Below are 21,409 nucleotides of genomic sequence, written 5' to 3'. Positions count from 1 at the left end.
CTGTGAAGGCAGGAAAATGACGCTGAAACGCTGCTGGGTCTGCTCTGAGGAGAAGATCCGCCCCCTTAATGGCGCTGTCTTCCTGCTCTTCATGGATTATACTGGCCAGAGGAATTAGTGTTGGTTGAGATCCGAGAACCCCGACAGGCTTCTGGACCAGTGTAGGCCCCTCACAGCGCCGCCCCATGTACCGCTGAGCCTTCACAGGAGCACAGTTAATACTGCGCTCCCTCCCCGCTGCCCCATCTTCACACCGCCCCCCCGCTTGCTAGGGGATTCGGTGTCTCACTCGCCACTTCTTCAGCTCTGTAAGGGGGTGGTGGCATGCTGCTGGGGCGAGCGATCCCCTGTGGCAGGGAACGATCCGACCCCTCTGGTGCTCAGTGTCCAGTCAGCGGAGACAGTGGCTCAGACCCCGCAGGGCGGACACTGCTCCCCCTCCCCCCCCCCCTCAGTCCCTCGCTGCAGGGAGGCTGTTACCAGCAGCCTCCCTGTAAAATAAAAAACTCTAAATGAAACTTTTCTAGAAAAGCTCAGTAGAGCTCCCCTAGCTGTGACCGTCTCCTCGGGCACATTTTCTAAACTGAGTCTGGTAGGAGGGGCATAGAGGAAGGAGCCAGCCCACACTCTCAAACACTTAAAGTGCCAATGGCTCCTGGTGGACCTGTCTATACCCCATGGTACTAATGTGGACCCCAGCATCCTCTAGGACGTAAGAGAAAATATCATTTATACATTAGAGGAAAGTATCCAAAGAAAACACGAGATTCATGAATGGTGATCGAAATACCCTTTTTTTTTTTTTTATAAAAACATGAAGAAACACTAAATTTTTCCTGGTACTACACATTTAATCATGACACCCATAGTAATATTGCTGTTTTAATGCAGACCACTTGGCAAACTTGTGGCTCTGACTTAACTTACTATCGCCATCTTGTGGGAATAACTGTATCTGCATTACTGTGCTGATGGAGAGAACACAATTCTTTTCTTTTCCAGACTAAGCTAAATGGGGATGCAGTCATGGAGCTGACAATGACAATGTCAACATTCATAATGCTGACACCAGAATGGTGACATAGACAGAATGTCAATTCAACAAAAAGAAAAGAAAATCAACTTTTATTAGCAGCACTCTTTCCCTTCCACAAAAAAAATTAATTCTTCTTTAGTAAAGATAACATGTTTGATACTTTATTAATAATCTTTTAGAATAAAGAAGAAGTTCCAATACCCATATATGATGTAGGTATCTTTATTATCATCACATATGATGTATTATATGCCCCCTCATTTTTTAGGGGTCATGTAAAGTGAAATATAAAATTAATAGAGACAGAATAACGTGTAGAGAAAAATAAATTAACGTGAATAGAGATGTTTAAAATGGTTTTTTTTTAAGCTAATACGCTGTCTTTATTCTGTAAATTGGTCCAATACTTGTGATTTAGGTTTATATACCTTGGATAACTACTGGGTTTTCTCTTACGTCCTAGAGGATGCTGGGACTCCGTAAGGACCATGGGGTATAGACGGCTCCGCAGGAGACATGGGCACTGTAAAGCTTTAGAATGGGTGTGCACTGGCTCCTCCCTCTATGCCCCTCCTCCAGACCTCAGTTAGTTCCTGTGCCCAGTGGAGACCTGGGCACAGGAACTGAGTTTCTCTGAAAAAGCTTTTGTTAGGTTTATTATTTCCAGGGAGCACTGCTGGCAACAGGCTCCCTGCTTCGTGGGACTGAGGGGAGAGAAAAGCAGACCAACTTCTTAAGAGTTCAAGGGCTCTGCTTCTTAGGCTACTGGACACCATTAGCTCCAGAGGGAGTCGGAACACAGGTCTCACCCTGGGGTTCGTCCCAGAGCCGTGCCGCCGTCCTCCTCACAGAGCCGGAAGAAAGAAGCCGGGTGAGTATAAGAAGAAAGAAGACTTCAAAGGCGGCAGAAGACTTCAGATCTTCATGAGGTAACGCGCAGTGGTAACGCTGCGCGCCATTGCTCCCAGCTCACACACAGGCACCACAGTAAGGGTGCAGGGCGCAGGGGGGGCGCCCTGGGCAGCATTAATATACCTCACATAACACTGGCTAAGTACATATATACACTATAAAGTATATATATTTCCGAATCCCCCGCCAGTATAAAGATTTAGAGCGGGAACGAAGCCCGCCGTCGGGGGGCGGATCTTGTTTCCTCCAGCACTAACCAGCGCCATTTTTTCTCCTCAGCATACAGAGAAGCGGCCCCAGACTCTCCCCTGCTGTTAGTTAATACCGCAGAATGCGCCAGCTGAATAGTGCTACAAATCCAGCGCGCAATAGACTGTTTAGAAGCAGGAGCACCCAGCTTGGTGGGTGCATACAGGATAAACAGCGAGTCAGTCTTTCTGACTCCAGCCGTCCTGGAAATATAAATTTTTAGGGCCCTGACTACGTCCAGCAACTTGGAATCCTCCAAGTCCCTAGTAGCCGCAGGCACCACAATAGGTTGGTTCAAGTGAAAAGCTGAGACCACCTTTGGGAGAAACTGAGGACGAGTCCTCAATTCTGCCCTATCCATATGGAAAATCAGATAAGGGCTTTTACAAGACAAAGCCGCCAATTCTGAAACCCGCCTGGCCGACGCCAGGGCCAACAGCATGACCACTTTCCACGTGAGATATTTTAAATCCACAGTCTTAAGTGGTTCGAACCAATGTGATTTCAGGAATGCCAAAACCACATTGAGATCCCAAGGTGCCACTGGGGGCACAAAAGGAGGCTGAATATGCAGTACTCCTTTGACAAAAGTCTGAACTTCGGGCAGTGAAGCCAGTTCTTTTTGGAAGAAAATCGACAGAGCCGAAATCTGGACCTTTATGGACCCCAATTTGAGGCCCAACGTCACCCCTGCTTGCAGGAAGTGCAGGAATCGACCCAGTTGAAATTCCTCCGTCGGGGCCTTCATGGCCTCACACCAAGCAACATATTTTCGCCAAATGCGGTGATAATGTCTTGCGGTGACATCCTTCCTGGCTTTGATCAGGGTAGGGATGACTTCCTCCGGAATACCCTTTTCCTTCAGGATCCGGTGTTCAACCGCCATGCCGTCAAACGCAGCCGCGGTAAGTCTTGGAACAGACAGGGTCCCTGCTGCAGCAGGTCTTGTCTGAGCGGCAGAGGCCAAGGGTCCTCTGTAAGCATCTCTTGAAGTTCCGGGTACCAAGCTCTTCTTGGCCAATCCGGAACCACGAGTATGGTTTTCACTCCTCGCCTTCTTATTATTCTCAGTACCTTGGGTATGAGAGGTAGAGGAAGAAACACATAAACCGACTGGTACACCCATGGTGTCACTAGAGCGTCCACCGCTATCGCCTGAGGGTCTCTTGACCGGGCGCAATATCTTTTCAACTTCTTGTTGAGGCGGGACACCATCATGTCTACCTGTGGTTTTTCCCACCGGTTGACCAGCATTTGGAAGACTTCTGGATGAAGTCCCCATTCTCCCGGGTGGAGGTCGTGCCTGCTGAGGAAGTCTGCTTCCCAGTTGTCCACTCCCGGAATGAACACTGCCGTCAGTGCTAACACATGATTCTCTGCCCATCTGAGAATCCTTGTGGCTTCTGCCATCGCCATCCTGCTTCTCGTGCCGCCCTGTCTGTTTACATGGGCGACCACCGTGATGTTGTCTGACTGGATCAGTACCGGCTGGTTTTGAAGCAGGGGTCTTGCCTGGCTTAGGGCATTGTAAATGGCCCTTAGCTCCAGGATATTTATGTGAAGAGAAATCTCCTGATTTGACCACAGTCCTTGGAAATTTCTTCCCTTTGTGACTGCCCCCCAGCCCCGAAGGCTGGCATCCGTGGTCACCAGGACCCAGTCCTGTATTCCGAATCTGCGGCCCTCTTGTAGATGAGCCCTCTGCAGCCACCACAGCAGCGACACCCTGGTTCTGGCCGATAGGGTTATCCGCTGTTGCATCTGGAGATGGGACCCGGACCATTTGTCCAACAGGTCCCACTGGAACGTCCTTGCGTGGAACCTTCCGAATGGAATTGCTTTGTATGAAGCTACCATTTTTCCCAGGACTCGTGTGCATTGATGTACCGACACTTTTCCTGGTTATAGGATGTCTCTGACCAGAGATGACAATTCCTCGGCTTTTTCCAGTGGAAGAAACACTCTTTTCTGGTCTGTGTCCAGAATCATTCCCAGGAACAGAAGACGTGTCGTCAGGACCAGCTGTGACTTTGGAATGTTTAGAATCCAGCCGTGCTGTTGTAGCACTTCCTGAGAAAGTGCCACCCCCACTATCAACTGTTCTTTGGACCTCGCCTTTATCAGGAGATCGTCCAAGTATGGGATAATTAAAACTCCCTTCTTGCGAAGGAGTATCATCATTTCGGCCATTACCTTGGTAAAGACTCTCGGTGCCGTGGATAACCCAAACGGCAGCGTCTGGAACTGATAGTGACAGTCCTGTACCACAAATCTGAGGTACTCCTGGTGCGGAGGGTAAATGGGGACATGCAGGTACGCATCCTTGATGTCCAGGGATACCATGTAATCCCCCTCCTCCAGGCTCGCAATAACCGCCCTGAGCGATTCCATCTTGAACTTGAACCTTTTGATATAAGTGTTCAAGGCTTTTAAATTTAAGATGGGTCTCACCGAACCGTCCGGTTTCGGTACCACAAACATTGTGGAGTAGTAACCCTTTCCTTGCTGAAGGAGGGGTACCTTGACAATCACTTTCTGTGAATACAGTTTTTGAATAGCCACCAACACTGCCTCCCTGGCAGAGGGAGTTGCCGGCAAGACAGATTTTAGGAAACGGCGGGGGGGAGACGTCTCGAATTCCAGCCTGTACCCCTGAGATACTACTTGAAGGACCCAGGGATCCACTTGTGAGAGAGCCCACTGTGTGCTGAAAAACCTGAGACGTGCCCCCACCGTTCCCGATTCCGCCTGAGCAGCCCAAGCGTCATGCTGTGGACTTACCGGACGCAGGGGAGGACTTCTGCTCCTGGGAACTAGCTGTGTGCTGCAGCTTTTTCCCCCTTCCTCTGCCCCTCGGCAGAAAGGATGAGCCTCTAGCCCGCTTATTTTTCTGGGGCCGAAAGGACTGTACTTGATAATACGGTGCCTTCTTTTGCTGTGGGGTAGCCTGTGGCAAAAAGGTCGATTTCCCAGCAGCAGCTGTGGAAACGAGGTCTGAAAGACCTTCCCCAAAAAGTTCCACCCCTTTATAGGGTAAAACTTCCATGTGCCGCTTGGAGTCGGCATCACCTGACCATTGCCTAGTCCATAACCCCCGTCTGGCAGCAATGGACATAGCGCTTATTTTTGATGCCAGCCGGCAAATATCCCTCTGTGCATCACGCATGTATAAGACCGCGTCTTTTATATGGTCAATCGTTAGCAAAATATTGTCCCTATCCATGGTATCAATGTTTTCCGACAGGGAGTCTGACCACGCAGCAGCAGCACTGCACATCCAAGCTGATGCAATAGCGGGTCTCAATATAATGCCAGTGTGTGTGTATATAGCTTTTAGGGTACTTTCCTGCTTTCAATCAGCAGGTTCTTTTAGGGCGGCCGTATCCGGAGACGGTAGTGCCACCTTCTTTGATAAGCGTGTCAGCGCTTTATCTACCCTAGGGGGTGTTTCCCAGCATGACCTATCCTCTGGCGGGAAAGGGTACGCAGCCATTAACCGTTTAGAAATGATCAATTTCTTATCTGGGGAAGTCCACGCTTCCTCACACACCTCATTTAGTTCGTCAGATGCAGGAAAAACTACTGGTAGTTTTTTCTCACCAAACATAATACCCTTTTTTGTGGTACCTGGGGTATCATCAGAAATGTGTAATACATTTTTCATAGCCTCAATCATATAACGGGTGGATCTATTGGAGGGTACACTCGTCTAATCATCGTCGACACTGGAGTCGGTATCCGTGTCGACATCTGTATCTGTCATCTGAGGTAGCGGGCGTTTTACAGCCCCTGATGACATTTGAGACGCTTGGACAGGCACAAGCTGAGTAGCCGGCTGTCCTATGTCGTCAAACCTTTTATGTAAGGAGCTGACACTGTCACGTAATTCCTTCCATAAGTCCATCCACACTGGTGTCGACCCCGCAGGGGGTGACATCACATTCACAGGCATTTGCTCCGCCTCCACATCATTATCCTCATCATACATGTCGACACAGCAATACCGACACACAGCAGACACACAGGGAATGCTCTTACAGAGGACAGGACCCCACAAAGCCCTTTGGGGAGACAGCACACACCAGGGCGCTATATAACACAGGGATATCACTATACAGAGTGTTTTCCCCTATAGCTGCCTATATATATATATATATATATATATATATATATATATATACTGCGCCTAAATTGTGCCCCCCCCTCTCTTTTTTACCCTTTCTGTAGTGCAGGACTGCAGGGGAGAGCCAGGGAGCTTCCTTCCAGCGGAACTGTGAGGGAATAATGGCGCCAGTGTGCTGAGGGAGTTGGCTCCGCCCCTTTTTCGGCGGGCTTTCTCCCGCTATTTTATCGTTTCTGGCAGGGGTTAATATACACCTATATAGCCTCTGGGGCTATATATGGTGTTAGTTTTGCCAGCCAAGGTGTTATTATTGCTGCTCAGGGCGCCCCCCCCAGCGCCCTGCACCCATCAGCGACCGCAGTGTGTGGTGTGCATGAGGAGCAATGGCGCACAGCTGCAGTGCTGTGCGCTACCTTGGAGAAGACAAAAGTCTTCAGCCGCCGATTTTCCGGACCACCTTCTTGTTTCTGGCTCTGTAAGGGGGACGGCGGCGCGGCTCCGGGAACGGACGACGAGGTCGGGTCCTGTGTTCGATCCCTCTGGAGCTAATGGTGTCCAGTAGCCTAAGAAGCCCAAACTACCACCACTTAGGTAGGTTCGCTTCTTCTCCCCTTAGTCCCTCGTTGCAGTGAGCCTGTTGCCAGCAGGTCTCACTGAAAATAAAAAACCTAAACTAAACTTTCTTCTAGGAGCTCAGGAGAGCCCCTAGTGTGCATCCAGCTCAGCCGGGCACAGAAATCTAACTGAGGCTTGGAGGAGGGTCATAGGGGGAGGAGCCAGTGCACACCAGATAGTCCTAAATCTTTCTATAGAGTGCCAAGTCTCCTGCGGAGCCCGTCTATTCCCCATGGTCCTTACGGAGTCCCCAGCATTCACGAGGACGTCAGAGAAAAGGCATTTACGCGCTTGTAGAAAAAGGGTGGCGTTACCTTCCCCTGATACGGCAGCCCTTAAGAGTCCTGCTGATCGCAGACAGGAAACTACCTTAAAATCAATTTATACATACGGGTGCCCTACTAAGGCAGGCAGTAGCGTCGGCATGGGTGGGTAGCGCAGTTGCAGCGTGGGCAGATAACTGGTCATCTGTCATTGACACCCTAGATAAAGATACCTTTTTGGTGACCTTGGGTCACATTAAAGAAGCAGCATAATATATGAGAGAAGCTGCGAGTGATATTGGGCGGTTGAGTTCAAGAGCCAATGCCATGGAGTTTTCTGTTAGACGGTCCCTGTGGACCTGCCGAGGGACAGAAAAGACTTTACCTTACAAAAGTGAAGTTTTATTTGGGGAGGGCCTCGCGGATCGGGTTACACAGCGACCGCGGGTAAATCTACTCTTCTGCCTTATGTTTCCCCACAGGAAAAGAAAACACGGCAATATCAGATGCAGTCCCTTCGGTCGCATAAGTTCAGAAATGGGGGCTCTTCCTTCCTCGCCAGAGGTGGAGGTAGAGGGAAAAGAACACCAGCTACGGCTATTTCCCAGGGACAAAAGTCCACCCCGTCCTCCACAAAATCCACTACATGACGCGGGGGCTCCACTGAGGGAGCCAGCGCCAGTGGGGGCACGTCTTCGACTCTTCAGACAAGTCTGGGTTCAGTCGGACTTGGATCCTTGGGTGGTAAAAATTGTATCCCAGGGATGCGAATTAGAATTCGAAGATGTGCCTCCTCACCAAGTGGTCAGGGTCCCACCTGCACATCGGAGCCCTGTCCCCCGGGCCAGGGTCTCTCTTTCTCTCTCTCTCCTGTGGTGGCTCCAGAGTGCGCACCTTCTAGAGTAGGGGTGGGCAACAGGCGGCCCGGGGGCCGGATGCGGCCCGCAGACCGATCCTGCCTGGCCCGCTGTGCCCCACCAGAGTGCAATGACAAGCGGCCCGACATGCCGCTTGTCATTGCACTGCTCTCAGACGCGGCGCCGCTGAGGAAATCCCGGTCACGTCACAGGGTCAGCTGACCGGGATTTCCTCTGTTATCATGCGCTGGGCGGCACGGGGGGATGCACTGCAGTGAGCAGGAGCGGCGGCCGAGGAGCGGCGGCCAGTGAGGAGAGGAAGCAGCGGGAAGCGAGCGGGAGCAGGAGAGGCCACATCAGCAGTGACTCCGGCCGGCAGCAGCGCAGATCATCGGACAGCGGGGATTGTCTGCCACTGTGACAAACAGGTAAACCCCCTGTCCAGCCAGCCCCTGGATCACTGCTTAAGTTGCCATATAGGTTTAGGGGTGGGGAGGGAGGGGAGTTAAAAACTGCAATATGGGTTTAGGGGAGGGGGGGAAGGGGGGTAGGGACTGTCTGCTGTAATGTGTAAAAACGGGGGCTCTGTCTGCCGTAATGTGTAAAAACGGGGGCGCTGTCTGCCGTAATGTGTAAAAACGGGGGCGCTGTCTGCCGTAATGTGTAAAAACGGGGGCGCTGTCTGCCGTAATGTGTAAAAACGGGGGCGCTGTCTGCCGTAATGTATAAAAACGGGGGCGCTGTCTGTCGTAATGTGTAAAAAGGGGACGCTGTCTGTCGTAATGTGTAAAAAGGGCACGCTGTCTGTCGTAATGTGTAAAAAGGGCACGCTGTCTGCCATAATGTGTAAAAAGGGATCTCTTTTTGAGTATTTTGTGTGTGGCCCTCGAATATTCGCTGGAAGTGTTATGCGGCCCCCCAGCTGAAATAATTGCCCATCCCTGTTCTAGAGGGTCGCAGGTTTGGTGTTCAAAATTGGGTTCTTGTGACCACGGACGCGAGCCTCCGAGGATGGGGAGCAGTCACACAGGAGAACAATGTTCAGAAAATATGATCAGGCCAAGAGGCTTACCTACGCATCAGTGTGCTGAAATTGAGGGCCATTTGCAACAGCCTCAAACTAGCAGAGAATTTTTTCACAACCTGCCTGTTCTGATCTAGTCAGACAACGTCGCGGCAGTGACGCAGGGGAACCGCCAGGGCGGGACAAAAAGCAGAGCAGATATGGCAGAAGCCACCAGGATTCTTCGCTGGGCGAAAAATCATGTAAGCGCTCTGTCAGAGGTCTTCATTACAGAGGACACAATCCCCATCTAGGAGAGTGGGGACTTCATCAGGAAGTCTTTACAGTGGTGACAAGTCGTTAAGGACCTACTCATATAGACATGAGGGCATCACGCCTCAACAGGAAGAGTCGGACGTATGGTCCCAGGTCGAGGGATCCTCAGGCAGCGGCGGTGGACGCCCTGGTGACACCGTGGAAGTTCAGTCGGTCTATGTGATCCCTGCACTTCCTCTCATCTCAAAAATATTGAGAATCATAAGACGAACAAGAGTGCAGACGATACTCATTGTTCCAGATTGGCCTCGAAAGGCCGGGTATGCAGATCTTCAGGGACTGCTCTCAGAAGATCCGTGGCCCCTTCCTCACAGGGAGAACTTGCTACTACAGGGGCCGTACGTGTTCCAAAACTTACCGCGGTTACGTTTGACGGCATGGCGGTTGAACACAAAATCCTAGCTAAAAAAGGGTATTCCAGAGGAGGTCATTCCTACTCTTATTAAGGTTAGAAAATATGTTACGGTGAAACACTATCATCGTATCTGGAGAAAATATGTGTCTTGATGTGAAGCCAAGAATGTTCCTACTGAGGATTTCCAACTAGGGGGTAAATTTACTAAGGTGGGAGATTTTTAGAACTGGTGATGTTGCCCATGGCAACCAATCAGATTCTACTTACCATTTATCTAGCTGCTTCTAGCAGATAATAGATATAATCTGATTGGTTGCTATGGGCAACATCACCAGTTCTAAAAATCTCCCACCTTAGTAAATTTACCCCTAGGACGTTTACTCCATTTTCTACAGACAGGAGTGGATATGGGCCTAAAGTTAGGCTCAAATATGGTGCAGATTTCTGCCTTATCCATATTTTTTCAGAAGGAATTGGCTTCTCTCACAGAAGTCCAGACTTTGGTAAAAAATAAGAATTTACTTACCGATAATTCTATTTCTCGTAGTCCGTAGTGGATGCTGGGAACTCCGTAAGGACCATGGGGAATAGCGGCTCCGCAGGAGACAGGGCACATCTAAAGAAAGCTTTAGGATCACCTGGTGTGCACTGGCTCCTCCCCCTATGACCCTCCTCCAAGCCTCAGTTAGGATACTGTGCCCGGACGAGCGTACACAATAAGGAAGGATTTTGAATCCCGGGTAAGACTCATACCAGCCACACCAATCACACTGTACAACTTGTGATCTGAACCCAGTTAACAGTATGATAATAGAGAAGCCTCTATAAAAGATGGCTCACTACAACAATAACCCGAATTTTTTGGTAACAATAATTATGTACCAGTATTGCAGACAATCCGCACTTGGGATGGGCGCCCAGCATCCACTACGGACTACGAGAAATAGAATTATCGGTAAGTAAATTCTTATTTTCTCTGACGTCCTAGTGGATGCTGGGAACTCCGTAAGGACCATGGGGATTATACCAAAGCTCCCAAACGGGCGGGAGAGTGCGGATGACTCTGCAGCACCGAATGAGAGAACTCCAGGTCCTCCTCAGCCAGGGTATCAAATTTGTAGAATTTTACAAACGTATTTGCTCCTGACCAAGTAACTGCTCGGCAAAGTTGTAAAGCCGAGACCCCTCGGGCAGCTGCCCAAGATGAGCCCACCTTCCTTGTGGAGTGGGCATTTTAAGATTTTTGGCTGGTGCAGGCCTGCCACAGAATGTGCAAGCTGAATTGTACTACAAATCCAACGAGCAATCGTCTGCTTAGAAGCAGGAGCACCCAGTTTGTTGGGTGCATACAGGATAAACAGCGAGTCAGATTTTCTGACTCCAGCCGTCCTGGAAACATATATTTACAGGGCCCTGACCACGTCAAGCAACTTGGAATCCTCCAAGTCCTTAGTAGCCGCAGGTACCACAATAGGTTGCTTCATGTGAAATGCAGAAACCACCTTAGGTAGAAATTGAGGACAAGTCCTCAATTCTGCCCTGTCAGAATGAAATATTAAATAAGGGCTTTTATATGATAAAGCCGCCAATTCTGACACACGCCTGGCTGAAGCCAGGGCTAACAGCATCGTCACCTTCCATGTGAGATATTTTAAGTCCACAGTGGTGAGTGGTTCAAACCAATGTGACTTTAGGAAACTCAACACAACATTGAGATCCCAAGGTGCCACTGGAGGCACAAAAGGAGGCTGTATATGCAGTACCCCTTTTACAAATGTCTGAACTTCAGGCACTGAAGCCAGTTCCTTTTGGAAGAAAATCGACAGGGCCGAAAATTGAACCTTAATGGACCCTAATTTTAGGCCCATAGACAGTCCTGTTTGCAGGAAATGGAGGAAACGACCCAGTTGAAATTTCTCTGTAGGGGCCTTCTTGGCCTCCCACCACGCAACATATTTTCGCCAAATGCGGTGATAATGTTTTGCGGTTACGTCCTTCCTGGCCTTGACCAGGGTAGGGATGACTTCATCTGGAATGCCTTTTTCCTTCAGGATCCGGCGTTCAACCACCAAGCCGTCAAACGCAGCCGCGGTAAGTCTTGGAACAAACAAGGCCCCTGCTGGAGCAGGTCCTTTCTTAGAGGTAGAGGCCACGGTTCGTCCGTGAGCATCTCTTGAAGTTCCGGATACCAAGTTCTTCTTGGCCAATCCGGAGCCACGAGTATCGTTCTTACTCCCCTTTGCCGTATAATTCTCAGTACTTTTGGTATGAGAGGCAGAGGAGGGGACACATACACTGACTGGAACACCCACGGTGTTACCAGAGCGTCCACAGCTATTGCCTGAGGGTCTCTTGACCTGGCGCAATACCTGTCCAGTTTTTTGTTGAGGCGGGACGCCATCATATCCACCTTTGGTTTTTCCCAACGGTTCACAATCATGTGGAAGACTTCTGGATGAAGTCCCCACTCTCCCGGGTGTAGATCGTGTCTGCTGAGGAAGTCTGCTTCCCAGTTGTCCACTCCCGGAATGAACACTGCTGACAGTGCTATCACATGATCTTCCGCCCAGCGAAGAATCCTTGCAGCTTCTGCCATTGACCCCCTGCTTCCCGTGCCGCCCTGTCTGTTTACGTGGGCGACTGACGTGATGTTGTCCGATTGGATCAATACCGCCTGACCCTGAAGCAGGAGTTTCGCTTGACTTAGGGCATTGTAAATGGCCCTTAGTTCCAGAATGTTTATATGAAGAGATGTCTCCAGGCTTGACCATAAGCCCTGGAAATTCCTTCCCTGTGTGACTGCTCCCCAGCCTCGCAGGCTGGCATCCGTGGCCACCAGGACCCAGTCCCGAATGCCGAATCTGCGGCCCTCTAGAAGATGAGCACTCTGCAACCACCACAGGAGGGATACCCTTGTCCCCGGTGACAGGGTTATCCGATGAAGCATCTGAAGATGCGACCCGGACCATTTGTCCAGTAGGTTCCACTGGAAAGTCTTGCGTGGAATCTGCCGAATGGGATTGCTTCGTAGGAAGCCACCATTTTTACCCAGAACCCTTGTGCATTGATGCACTGAGACTTGGTTCGGTTTTAGGAGGTTCCTGACTAGCTCGGATAACTCCCTGGCTTTCTCCTCCGGGAGAAAACACCTTCTTTCTGGACTGTGTCCAGGATCATCCCTAGGAACAGAAGACAAGTCATCGGAACCAGCTGCGATTTTGGAATATTGAGAATCCAATCGTGCTGCCGCAACACTACCTGAGATAGTGCTACACCGACTTCCAAGTGTTCCCTGGATCTTACCCTTATCAGGGAATCGTCCAAGTAAGGGATAACTAAAATTTCCTTCCTTCGAAGGGATATAATTTCGGCCATTACCTTGGTAAAGACCCGGGGTGCCGTGGACCATCCCTACGGCAGCGTCCGAACTGATAGTGACAGTTCTGTACCATAACCTGAAGTACCCTTGGTGAGAAGGGTAAATTTTGACATGAAGGTAAGCATCCTTGATGTCCCGAGACATCATGTAGTCCCCTTCTTCCAGGTTTGCAATCACTGCTCTGAGTGACTCAATTTTGAATTTGAACCTCTGTATGCAAGTGTTCAAAGATTTTAGATTTTAGATTTTAAAATCGGTCTCACCGAGCCGTCTGGCTTCGGTACCACAATAGTGTGGAATAATACCCCGTTCCCTGTTGCAGGAGGGGTATCTTGATTATCACCTGCTGGGAATACAGCTTGTGAATGGTTTCCAAAACTGCCTCCCTGTCAGCGGGAGACGTCGGTAAAACAGACCTTTGGAAACGGCGAGGGGGATACGTCTCGAATTCCAATTTGTACCCCTGAAATATTACCTGAAGGATCCAGGGGTCTACTTGCGAGTGAGCCCACTGCGCACTGAAATTCATTGAGAACGGGACCCCACCGTGCCTGAACTTGTAAAGCCCTAGCGTCATACTGAGGGCTTGGCAGAGGCGGAAAAGAGTTTCTGTTCCTTGGAACTGGCTGATCTCTGCAGCCATTTTCCTCTCCCTCTGTCACGAGCAGAAAAGAGGAACCCTTTTGTCCGCTTGCCAACCAGGACTGCGCCTGATAATACGGCGTCTTATTTTGAGAGGCGACCTGGGGTACATCCCCTTTTTTGTTAAGGCAATACTTCCAAATGCCGTTTGGAATCCGCATCACCTGACCACTTTACTGGTATAATTGGACAACGCACTTATACTTGATGCCAGTCGGCAAATATTCCGCTGTGCATCATGCATATATAGAAATGCATCTTTTAATTGCTCTATAGGCAATAATACACTGTCCTTATCTAGGATATCAAATTTCCAGTCAGGGAATCCGACCACGCCAACCCAGCACTGCACATCCAGGCTGAGGCGATTGCTGGTCGCAGTATAACACCAGTATGTGTGTAAATACATTTTAGGATACCCTCCTGCTTTCTATCAGCAGGATCCCTAAGGGCGGCCATCTCCAGAGAGGGTAGAGCCCTTGTTCTTACAAGCGTGTGAGCGCCTTATCCCCCCTAGGGGGTGTTTCCCAACGCACCCTAACCTCTGGCGGGAAAAGGTATACTGCCAATAACTTTTTAGAAATTATCAATTGTTATCGGGGGGAAACCCACGCATCATCACACACCTCATTTTATTTCTCAGATTCAGGAAAACTACAGGAAGTTTTTCCTCACCAAACATAATACCCCTTTTTTTGGTGGTATTTATATTATCAGAAGAGTGTAAACTTTTTCCATTGCCTCAATCATGCAATGTGTGGCCCTATTGGAAATCACGGTTGTCTCTTCACCGTCGACACAGGAGTCAGTATCCGTGTCGGCGTCTGTATCTGAGGTAACGGGCGCTTTAGAGCCCCTGTATGAGACGTCTGGACATGCACAAGCTGAGTAGCCGGCTGTCTCATGTCAACCACTGTCTTTTATACAAAGCTGACACTGTCACGCAATTTCAACAGTACATCCACTCAGGTGTCGACCCCCCAGGGGGTGACAACACTATTACAGACACTCTACTCCGTCTCCTCATCATTTTTCTCCTCATACAGGTCGACACAAACGTACCGACACACAGCACACACACAGGGAATGCTCTGATAGAGGACAGGACCCCACTAGCCCTTTGGGGAGACAGAGGGAGAGTTTGCCAGCACACACCAGAGCGCTATATATATACAGGGATAACCTTATATAAGTGTTTTTCCCTTTATAGCTGCTGTATTGTTTATACTGCGCCTAATTTGTGCCCCCCTCTCTTTTTTAACCCCTTTCTGTAGTGTAGTGACTGCAGGGGAGAGCCAGGGAGCTTCCCTCCAACTGAGCTGTGAGGGAAAATGGCGCCAGTGTGCTGAGGAGATAGGCTCCGCCCCTTTCTCGGCGTCCTTATCATTCGTTTTCTTGTATGTTTTGGCAGGGGTTAAATGCATCCATATAGCCCAGGAGTTATATGTGATGCATTTATTTTAGCCATAAAAGGTTTTCTATCGATTTATTGCGTCTCAGGGCGCTGCCCCCCCAGCGCCCTGCACCCTCAGTGACCGGAGTGTGAAGTGTGCTGAGAGCAATGGCGCACAGCTGCGGTGCTGTGCGCCTACCTTTATCTGAAGACAGGAAAGTCTTCTGCCGCCGATTTTTCCGGACCTCTTCGCTCTTCTGGCTCTGTAAGGGGGCCGGCGGCGCGGCTCCGGTGACCCATCCAGGCTGAACCTGTGATCGTCCCTCTGGAGCTAATGTCCAGTAGCCTAAGAAGCCCAATCCACTCTGCACGCAGGTGAGTTCGCTTCTTCTCCCCTTAGTCCCTCGATGCAGTGAGCCTGTTGCCAGCAGGTCTCACTGAAAATAATAAACCTAAACTAAAACTTTCACAAAGAGCTCAGGAGAGCCCCTAGTGTGCACCCTTCTCGTCGGGCACAGAAAATCTAACTGAGGCTTGGAGGAGGGTCATAGGGGGAGGAGCCAGTGCACACCAGGTGATCCTAAAGCTTTCTTTAGATGTGCCCTGTCTCCTGCGGAGCCGCTATTCCCCATGGTCCTTACGGAGTTCCCAGCATCCACTAGGACGTCAGAGAAAGAGTGTTACACATCCACCCTCTTTTTGTGCCCCAGTGGCACCATGCGACCTTAACGTGATGTTAAGATTCCGTAAGTCACACTGGTTTGAACCGCTTCAAACAGTTGAATTGATGTTTCTCACTTGGAAAGTGGTCATGTTATTGGTCTTGACATCTGCGAGGCGGGTGTCCGAGTTGGCGGCCTTGTCTTTCAAGAGCCCCTATCTGATTTTCCATGCGGATCGAGCAGAGTTGAGGTCTTGTCCTCAATTTCGGCCAAAAGTGGTTTCGTCATTTCATATGAACCAACCTATTGTGGTGCCTGTGGCTAAGGGATCCTTGGAGAATTCCAAGTCCCTTGAGGTAGTCAGGGCCTTAAAGATTTTATTAGCCAGAATGGCTACGGTTAGGAAAACAGATGCACTGTTTGTCCTGTATACAGCCAACAAGGTTGGCACTCATGCATCTAAGCAGACTATTGCTCGCTGGATCTGTAACACGATTTTGCAGGCTCATTCTACGGCTGGTTTGCCGGTACCAAATTCAGTAAAGGCCCATTCCACTAGGAAGGTGGGCTCTTCTTGGGCGGATGCCCGAGGCGTCTCGGCATTACAACTTGGCCAAGCAGCTACTTGGTCGGGGTCAAACACTTTTGCTAAAGTGCTACAAGTTGATACCCTGGCTGATGAGGACCTCGTGTTTGCTCAGTCGGTGCTGCAGAGTCATCCGCACTCTCCCGCCCGTTCTGGAGCTTTGGTATAAACCCCATGGTCCTTACGGAGTCCCCAGCATCCTCTAGGACATAAGAGAAAATAAGATTTTAAACCTACCGGTAAATCTTTTTCTCCTAGTCCGTAGAGGATGCTGGGCGCCCGTCCCAGTGCGGAAACATTCTGCAAGACTTGTATATAGTTATTGCATACGTAAGGGTTAAGTTACAGTTGAGATCAGCCTATGGCTGATGCTGTTTTGCTCATACTGTTAACTGGTTATTGTATACCACGTTGTACGGTGTGTATGGTGTGGGCTGGTGTGTATCTCGCCCTTAGATAACAAAATCCTTTTCCTCGAACGGTCAGTCTACTCTGGGCACAGTCCTAACTGAGGTCTGGGGGAGGGGCATAGAGGGAGGAGCCAGTGCACACCCATTCTAAAGCTTTACAGTGCCCATGTCTCCTGCGGAGCCGTCTATACCCCATGGTCCTTACAGAGTCCCCAGCATCCTCTACGGACTAGGAGAAAATTTAACGGTAGGTTTAAAATCTTATTTTTTTGACAGTGATTTATATAAAGGGTTACTAATGTAGCAATGTTTGCATAATGTTGACAAATTCTTGGTTCAATGATCAAAATGCAACATTTGTTGCTGTTGGGTAATATAGTGAAAGTGTTTAGAACAACCCTGTAATGTGGACTATATTCGTGTTTTTAAATTGCTGGATAGTAATGTATCTTCCTGCTCTCTAAATGTGGGATGATACCAGCTAAAATTACCACTGATACTCACTATTGCTGGTTTATTCCAGCTATATTTTTTTTTCAAGAATGGGGCCAAGAGTACAGATCTATATTTCTTAACCCTTTAAGGACCTCCCATAGTTGGTATTTTAAGCAGACTATAGTGTTAATGTGTTATTTCTTCCTCATGCATCCATAAAGCAGTTTTATTATCTATTCATATATTACTGTCAGGCTCATGTTACCCTAACTCAAATAGTACGGGTATATATTTGCCTCTTTATATCACTTGCTCTTAAACACTGTTTATGATGTAAATTGCCACTGATAGAATATATGATGTGAGATTACTGATGAATGCAATCCATCTAGTGCCTGATATAACTCTCCTGACTGAAAAAGTAATAATAAGGCATAACAATCTGATTCTATCACATGTATATCAGATTAATCAATGACTATTTGAGACAATTAATTAGTAACAATATTATCAGCATTGTGTTTTGCTGGTACTATAGGAATTGAAACATAACATTGGGAGATAAACCTCCCCTTATTACATTCTTATATATACACATGGCCACTATTGATCTCAATGCTGATTGATTAACCCCTTTAATACCTGTTTGATAAATTATGCCATAAGACGACACAGGATTTAATGTATATAAAATGTTAACAGTGCAGGTAGCGCACAACAATACCTAATTAGTTTTTTGATAAATATGATTCAAAAGTTTTGCCAGTGCCCTGTCTTTATTGTATAACTTAATCATGTACCTGTAATGTGATAAATTTATTTATGATTCTTCACATAGCCAGTTACTTTTTTTTGTCAGTGATATGCATTGAGGATTACACATGTAACAATATTCGCATGATATTTGCAAATTCCTTGTTCAGTAATCACAGTATAATATTAGTTATTTTTCAGTAATACACTAGGGATAATTATACCAATACAGCAATATAAAATATATTTCTGCTTTCCATTACTGGGTGGTAATGTATATTGAATGCTGAATAATCACAGCTGATATTCCAGTACTATTGTGTCTTGCTGAATTATTCAGACTCTATTTATCAGGAATAGTGTCTATATATATATATATATATATATATATATATCTGTATTCCTAGCACACTTTTACTTGAATATAAAACAAACTCAATTGCTATTGTATGGTATTTTCTCATATACACAAACAATAATTTGATTGTTTATTGTTATATAGATATTTGGCTGATATTGCCCTTAGCAACACAGGTATAAATTCCCATGCTAAAGAGTTTATTTTTACTCAGTGAATTTTATATAAATTGCCACGATTTAAATGTAAATTATTAAGTTGTTAGCAGGTGGACTTCAGTCTAACTGATGCCCTGGATAGCTTTCCTTAACAGGGAAGAAAAATCACAGGTATTCACATATCCCATATAATAAGGATTTGAACAAACACTGACATTTGGGAATAAATCTCCTCTTGCTCACATATATATTGCCAGCATAATTTTATAGCACTGCATAGTAACCCTTTCTGACATTTAATTTATATGTTGAATCATAAGATACACAGGATTTAAATATACAAATTAGTAACAGTGCAGACAGCGCATAGCAATGCCTATGCGCATTTCACTTTCCTAAGCTTCGTCAACGAAGGATTCAGCCAAAACCTTCAGATTTCAGAAGTTCAAGAAAATGGTGAAAACGAGAAATCAGGAAAAATAAAAAGTGCTGACTGATAGCAATAGATGAGATCGTTCCCCCGATGTGGCAATCATATTCACAGAGGTCTTTCCAACACTTGTTATTATATACATAATAACTCTGATTTACAGTGTTCATAATAGTTCTCTTGAGCAACCTGCTGCTCCATTAATAACAATTAAAAACATTTTCAAGTAGCAAACTGTAATTACTGTCTGAATGAGAAACACAAGTTACAATTGCCACAATTCATGTCCTTAAAATAGTTATGTGAATTTAGCTCTATAAAAGTGCTTAAAAATAATTCCCTTTCACATCGCCATAATGGGTTGCACCCGGGACTTCTGTGCGGCTCCTTCACGGGTGCGAACAGCTTGAGACCTTTTTCAGATTGGCGGCATCAAACCGGCATATTGCCGGGTTGGTGACGTGTACGGAGGCGACGCCTGGAGATCAGATCATCTCCATGAGCCACCTCTCCCTATAGTGTGAACGGATCCCGGGTGGCATCGACCTTGGCAACCCATTCACACTGCAGTTCAACCAGGGAATAAGCCTGCTTTATTCACGGGTTGAAAAACCAGGTCAATCAAGAAATTTTAACATACCTCTTTCACACTGCACCTCAAACCAGTCAATCTGGCAACATACCAGGTTATATTGGCGATGTGAAAGCGGTATAAAAATGGTATGCAAGTCCCTCCCCTAGGGTTTTATATTTTTTTCTTATACAAAATAAAATAATCATATTTTTCATGGCTTCAAAAATCACAAGGTATCGGCACAAGCATTTAAAAAGAACATGAAATAGTTACTTTATAAGTCACTTTCAATGGTATGCTCATCTTCAGACCTTCAAAAGTAATACTTACCTCAGGTTTGTCCTTCGATCTTCATCATTCCCAAACTCCTGTAAGCAAAACATTAAAATATGAATGAACTATTTGTACTTCGAATTTTGAACATAGACAGCATTTAATGTCATTTGTGATCATTTGACCATAATCATATACTTATTAGAACAACGTTCAGTTTGTCATTTTATTATTCTCTGCATCATGGAAATATAAACTATTATGTCTAGCCACGTATTAAACTATTAGATTGTTTATATTTTGAGCGCCAAAGCTGTTCCAGAAAGGTTTACAGCTAGAAAACATGCACAGAAAGAATATTTACACTTTACCTGTTTTTTTACAAGGCCATATCCGGGAAAGCACATTTACATGTTCATAGGGTGTGTATTTCCTTAACCAGCACAGCATACCGTGTCCTTGTCCTTTTTCTCCTAGGATACCCATTAAAACTAAATACTGTAGTACATACACATTTAAAATAGCCAGACACAGCAATTTTTTGGCATTATAAATAATCATACTGTATAATCCATTTCACACCACATCACATTATTTAGAATGGAAATCTGTCCAGTTAATGATTACACATACTACTGGGATTCATAAAAAAAAAATCTTTTACTTTTTTGTTTTGTTTACAGGATTATTGGTCCCACATTACAAGAAACCAGATGTGTGTGTGTGTGTGTGTGTGTGTGTGTGTGTGTGTGTGTGTGTGTGTGTGTGTGTGTGTGTGTGTGTGTGTGTGTGTGTGTACTAAGTGAAGGGATATAACTAATGTAAAGAAATGTTGGTCTCATACAAATATATAAACACACATATTTAAAAGCTAGCTATGTGAAATATATTTGTTCATTACAGATTAACCCTTGCACAACATTAGTTGCATGTCATAAATATTTAATTTCCTCTGCATTCTCCCTACGCTACAAAGCAATTTCACAAGATCTAACAGACCTTAGGCAGTATACAGTATGGCTGTCACAGCCAAGCCATGGGCAGACACCACACCCAGTTTCTTTTACTTTTACTGTATAATAAATACGCTTAATATCAGTTGAGTATCAATTAAATATTTAATAAGCTACAAATGTTATGTAAAATGCACTATATTGCAATACAAAGCATCACATTTTATCAAGAAGTATAGTAAATGGGATATTGCCTAACTGACCTCTAAAGTCCCATTCCTGGGATATGCACTGTTTTTGCAGCATATGGGGAGAATTCTAATGGTATCGCCGCACGATCTCCTGGCTAAAGTGATGGGAGATCGCAGGGGCGATATTCAACTGATGCCCCTTATCACGCCCATTAGTGTCGGGTTTAGCCACGTAAAGCAGCTAAACACGACTAAACTAATAGATGCGAACGCACCGGGGCTGCGAGCAGAAATGTGTCTTCCCGCGACTCAGCGCATCTGAACGGAGCAACAATTGAAAAAATAGGCTTTTAATACCTACCGGTAAACCATTCTCTCGTAGTCCATAAGGGATATTGGGGGAAACTAGTACAATGGGGTATAGATGAGGTCCAAAGGAGCCAGTACAACTGGGTGTGCTGGC

General features: G+C 46.9%; 1 protein-coding gene across 1 annotated transcript in view; it reads right to left on the bottom strand.

The window, feature by feature from the left end:
* SSH1 (slingshot protein phosphatase 1) overlaps positions 1 to 21,409 on the bottom strand; it is a 215,078-nt gene that overhangs the window by 150,324 nt on the left and 43,345 nt on the right. The window contains exon 2 of the mRNA XM_063913267.1: positions 19,860 to 19,897. Within this exon, the coding sequence (XP_063769337.1) occupies positions 19,860 to 19,897 (38 nt within the window). The remainder of the gene's footprint in view (positions 1 to 19,859; positions 19,898 to 21,409) is intronic.

This window comes from Pseudophryne corroboree, chromosome 1 (genome assembly GCF_028390025.1).
Source record: "Pseudophryne corroboree isolate aPseCor3 chromosome 1, aPseCor3.hap2, whole genome shotgun sequence".
NCBI classification, from domain to species: Eukaryota; Metazoa; Chordata; class Amphibia; order Anura; family Myobatrachidae; genus Pseudophryne; species Pseudophryne corroboree.
This window is presented reverse-complemented; position numbering and strand designations above follow the sequence as displayed.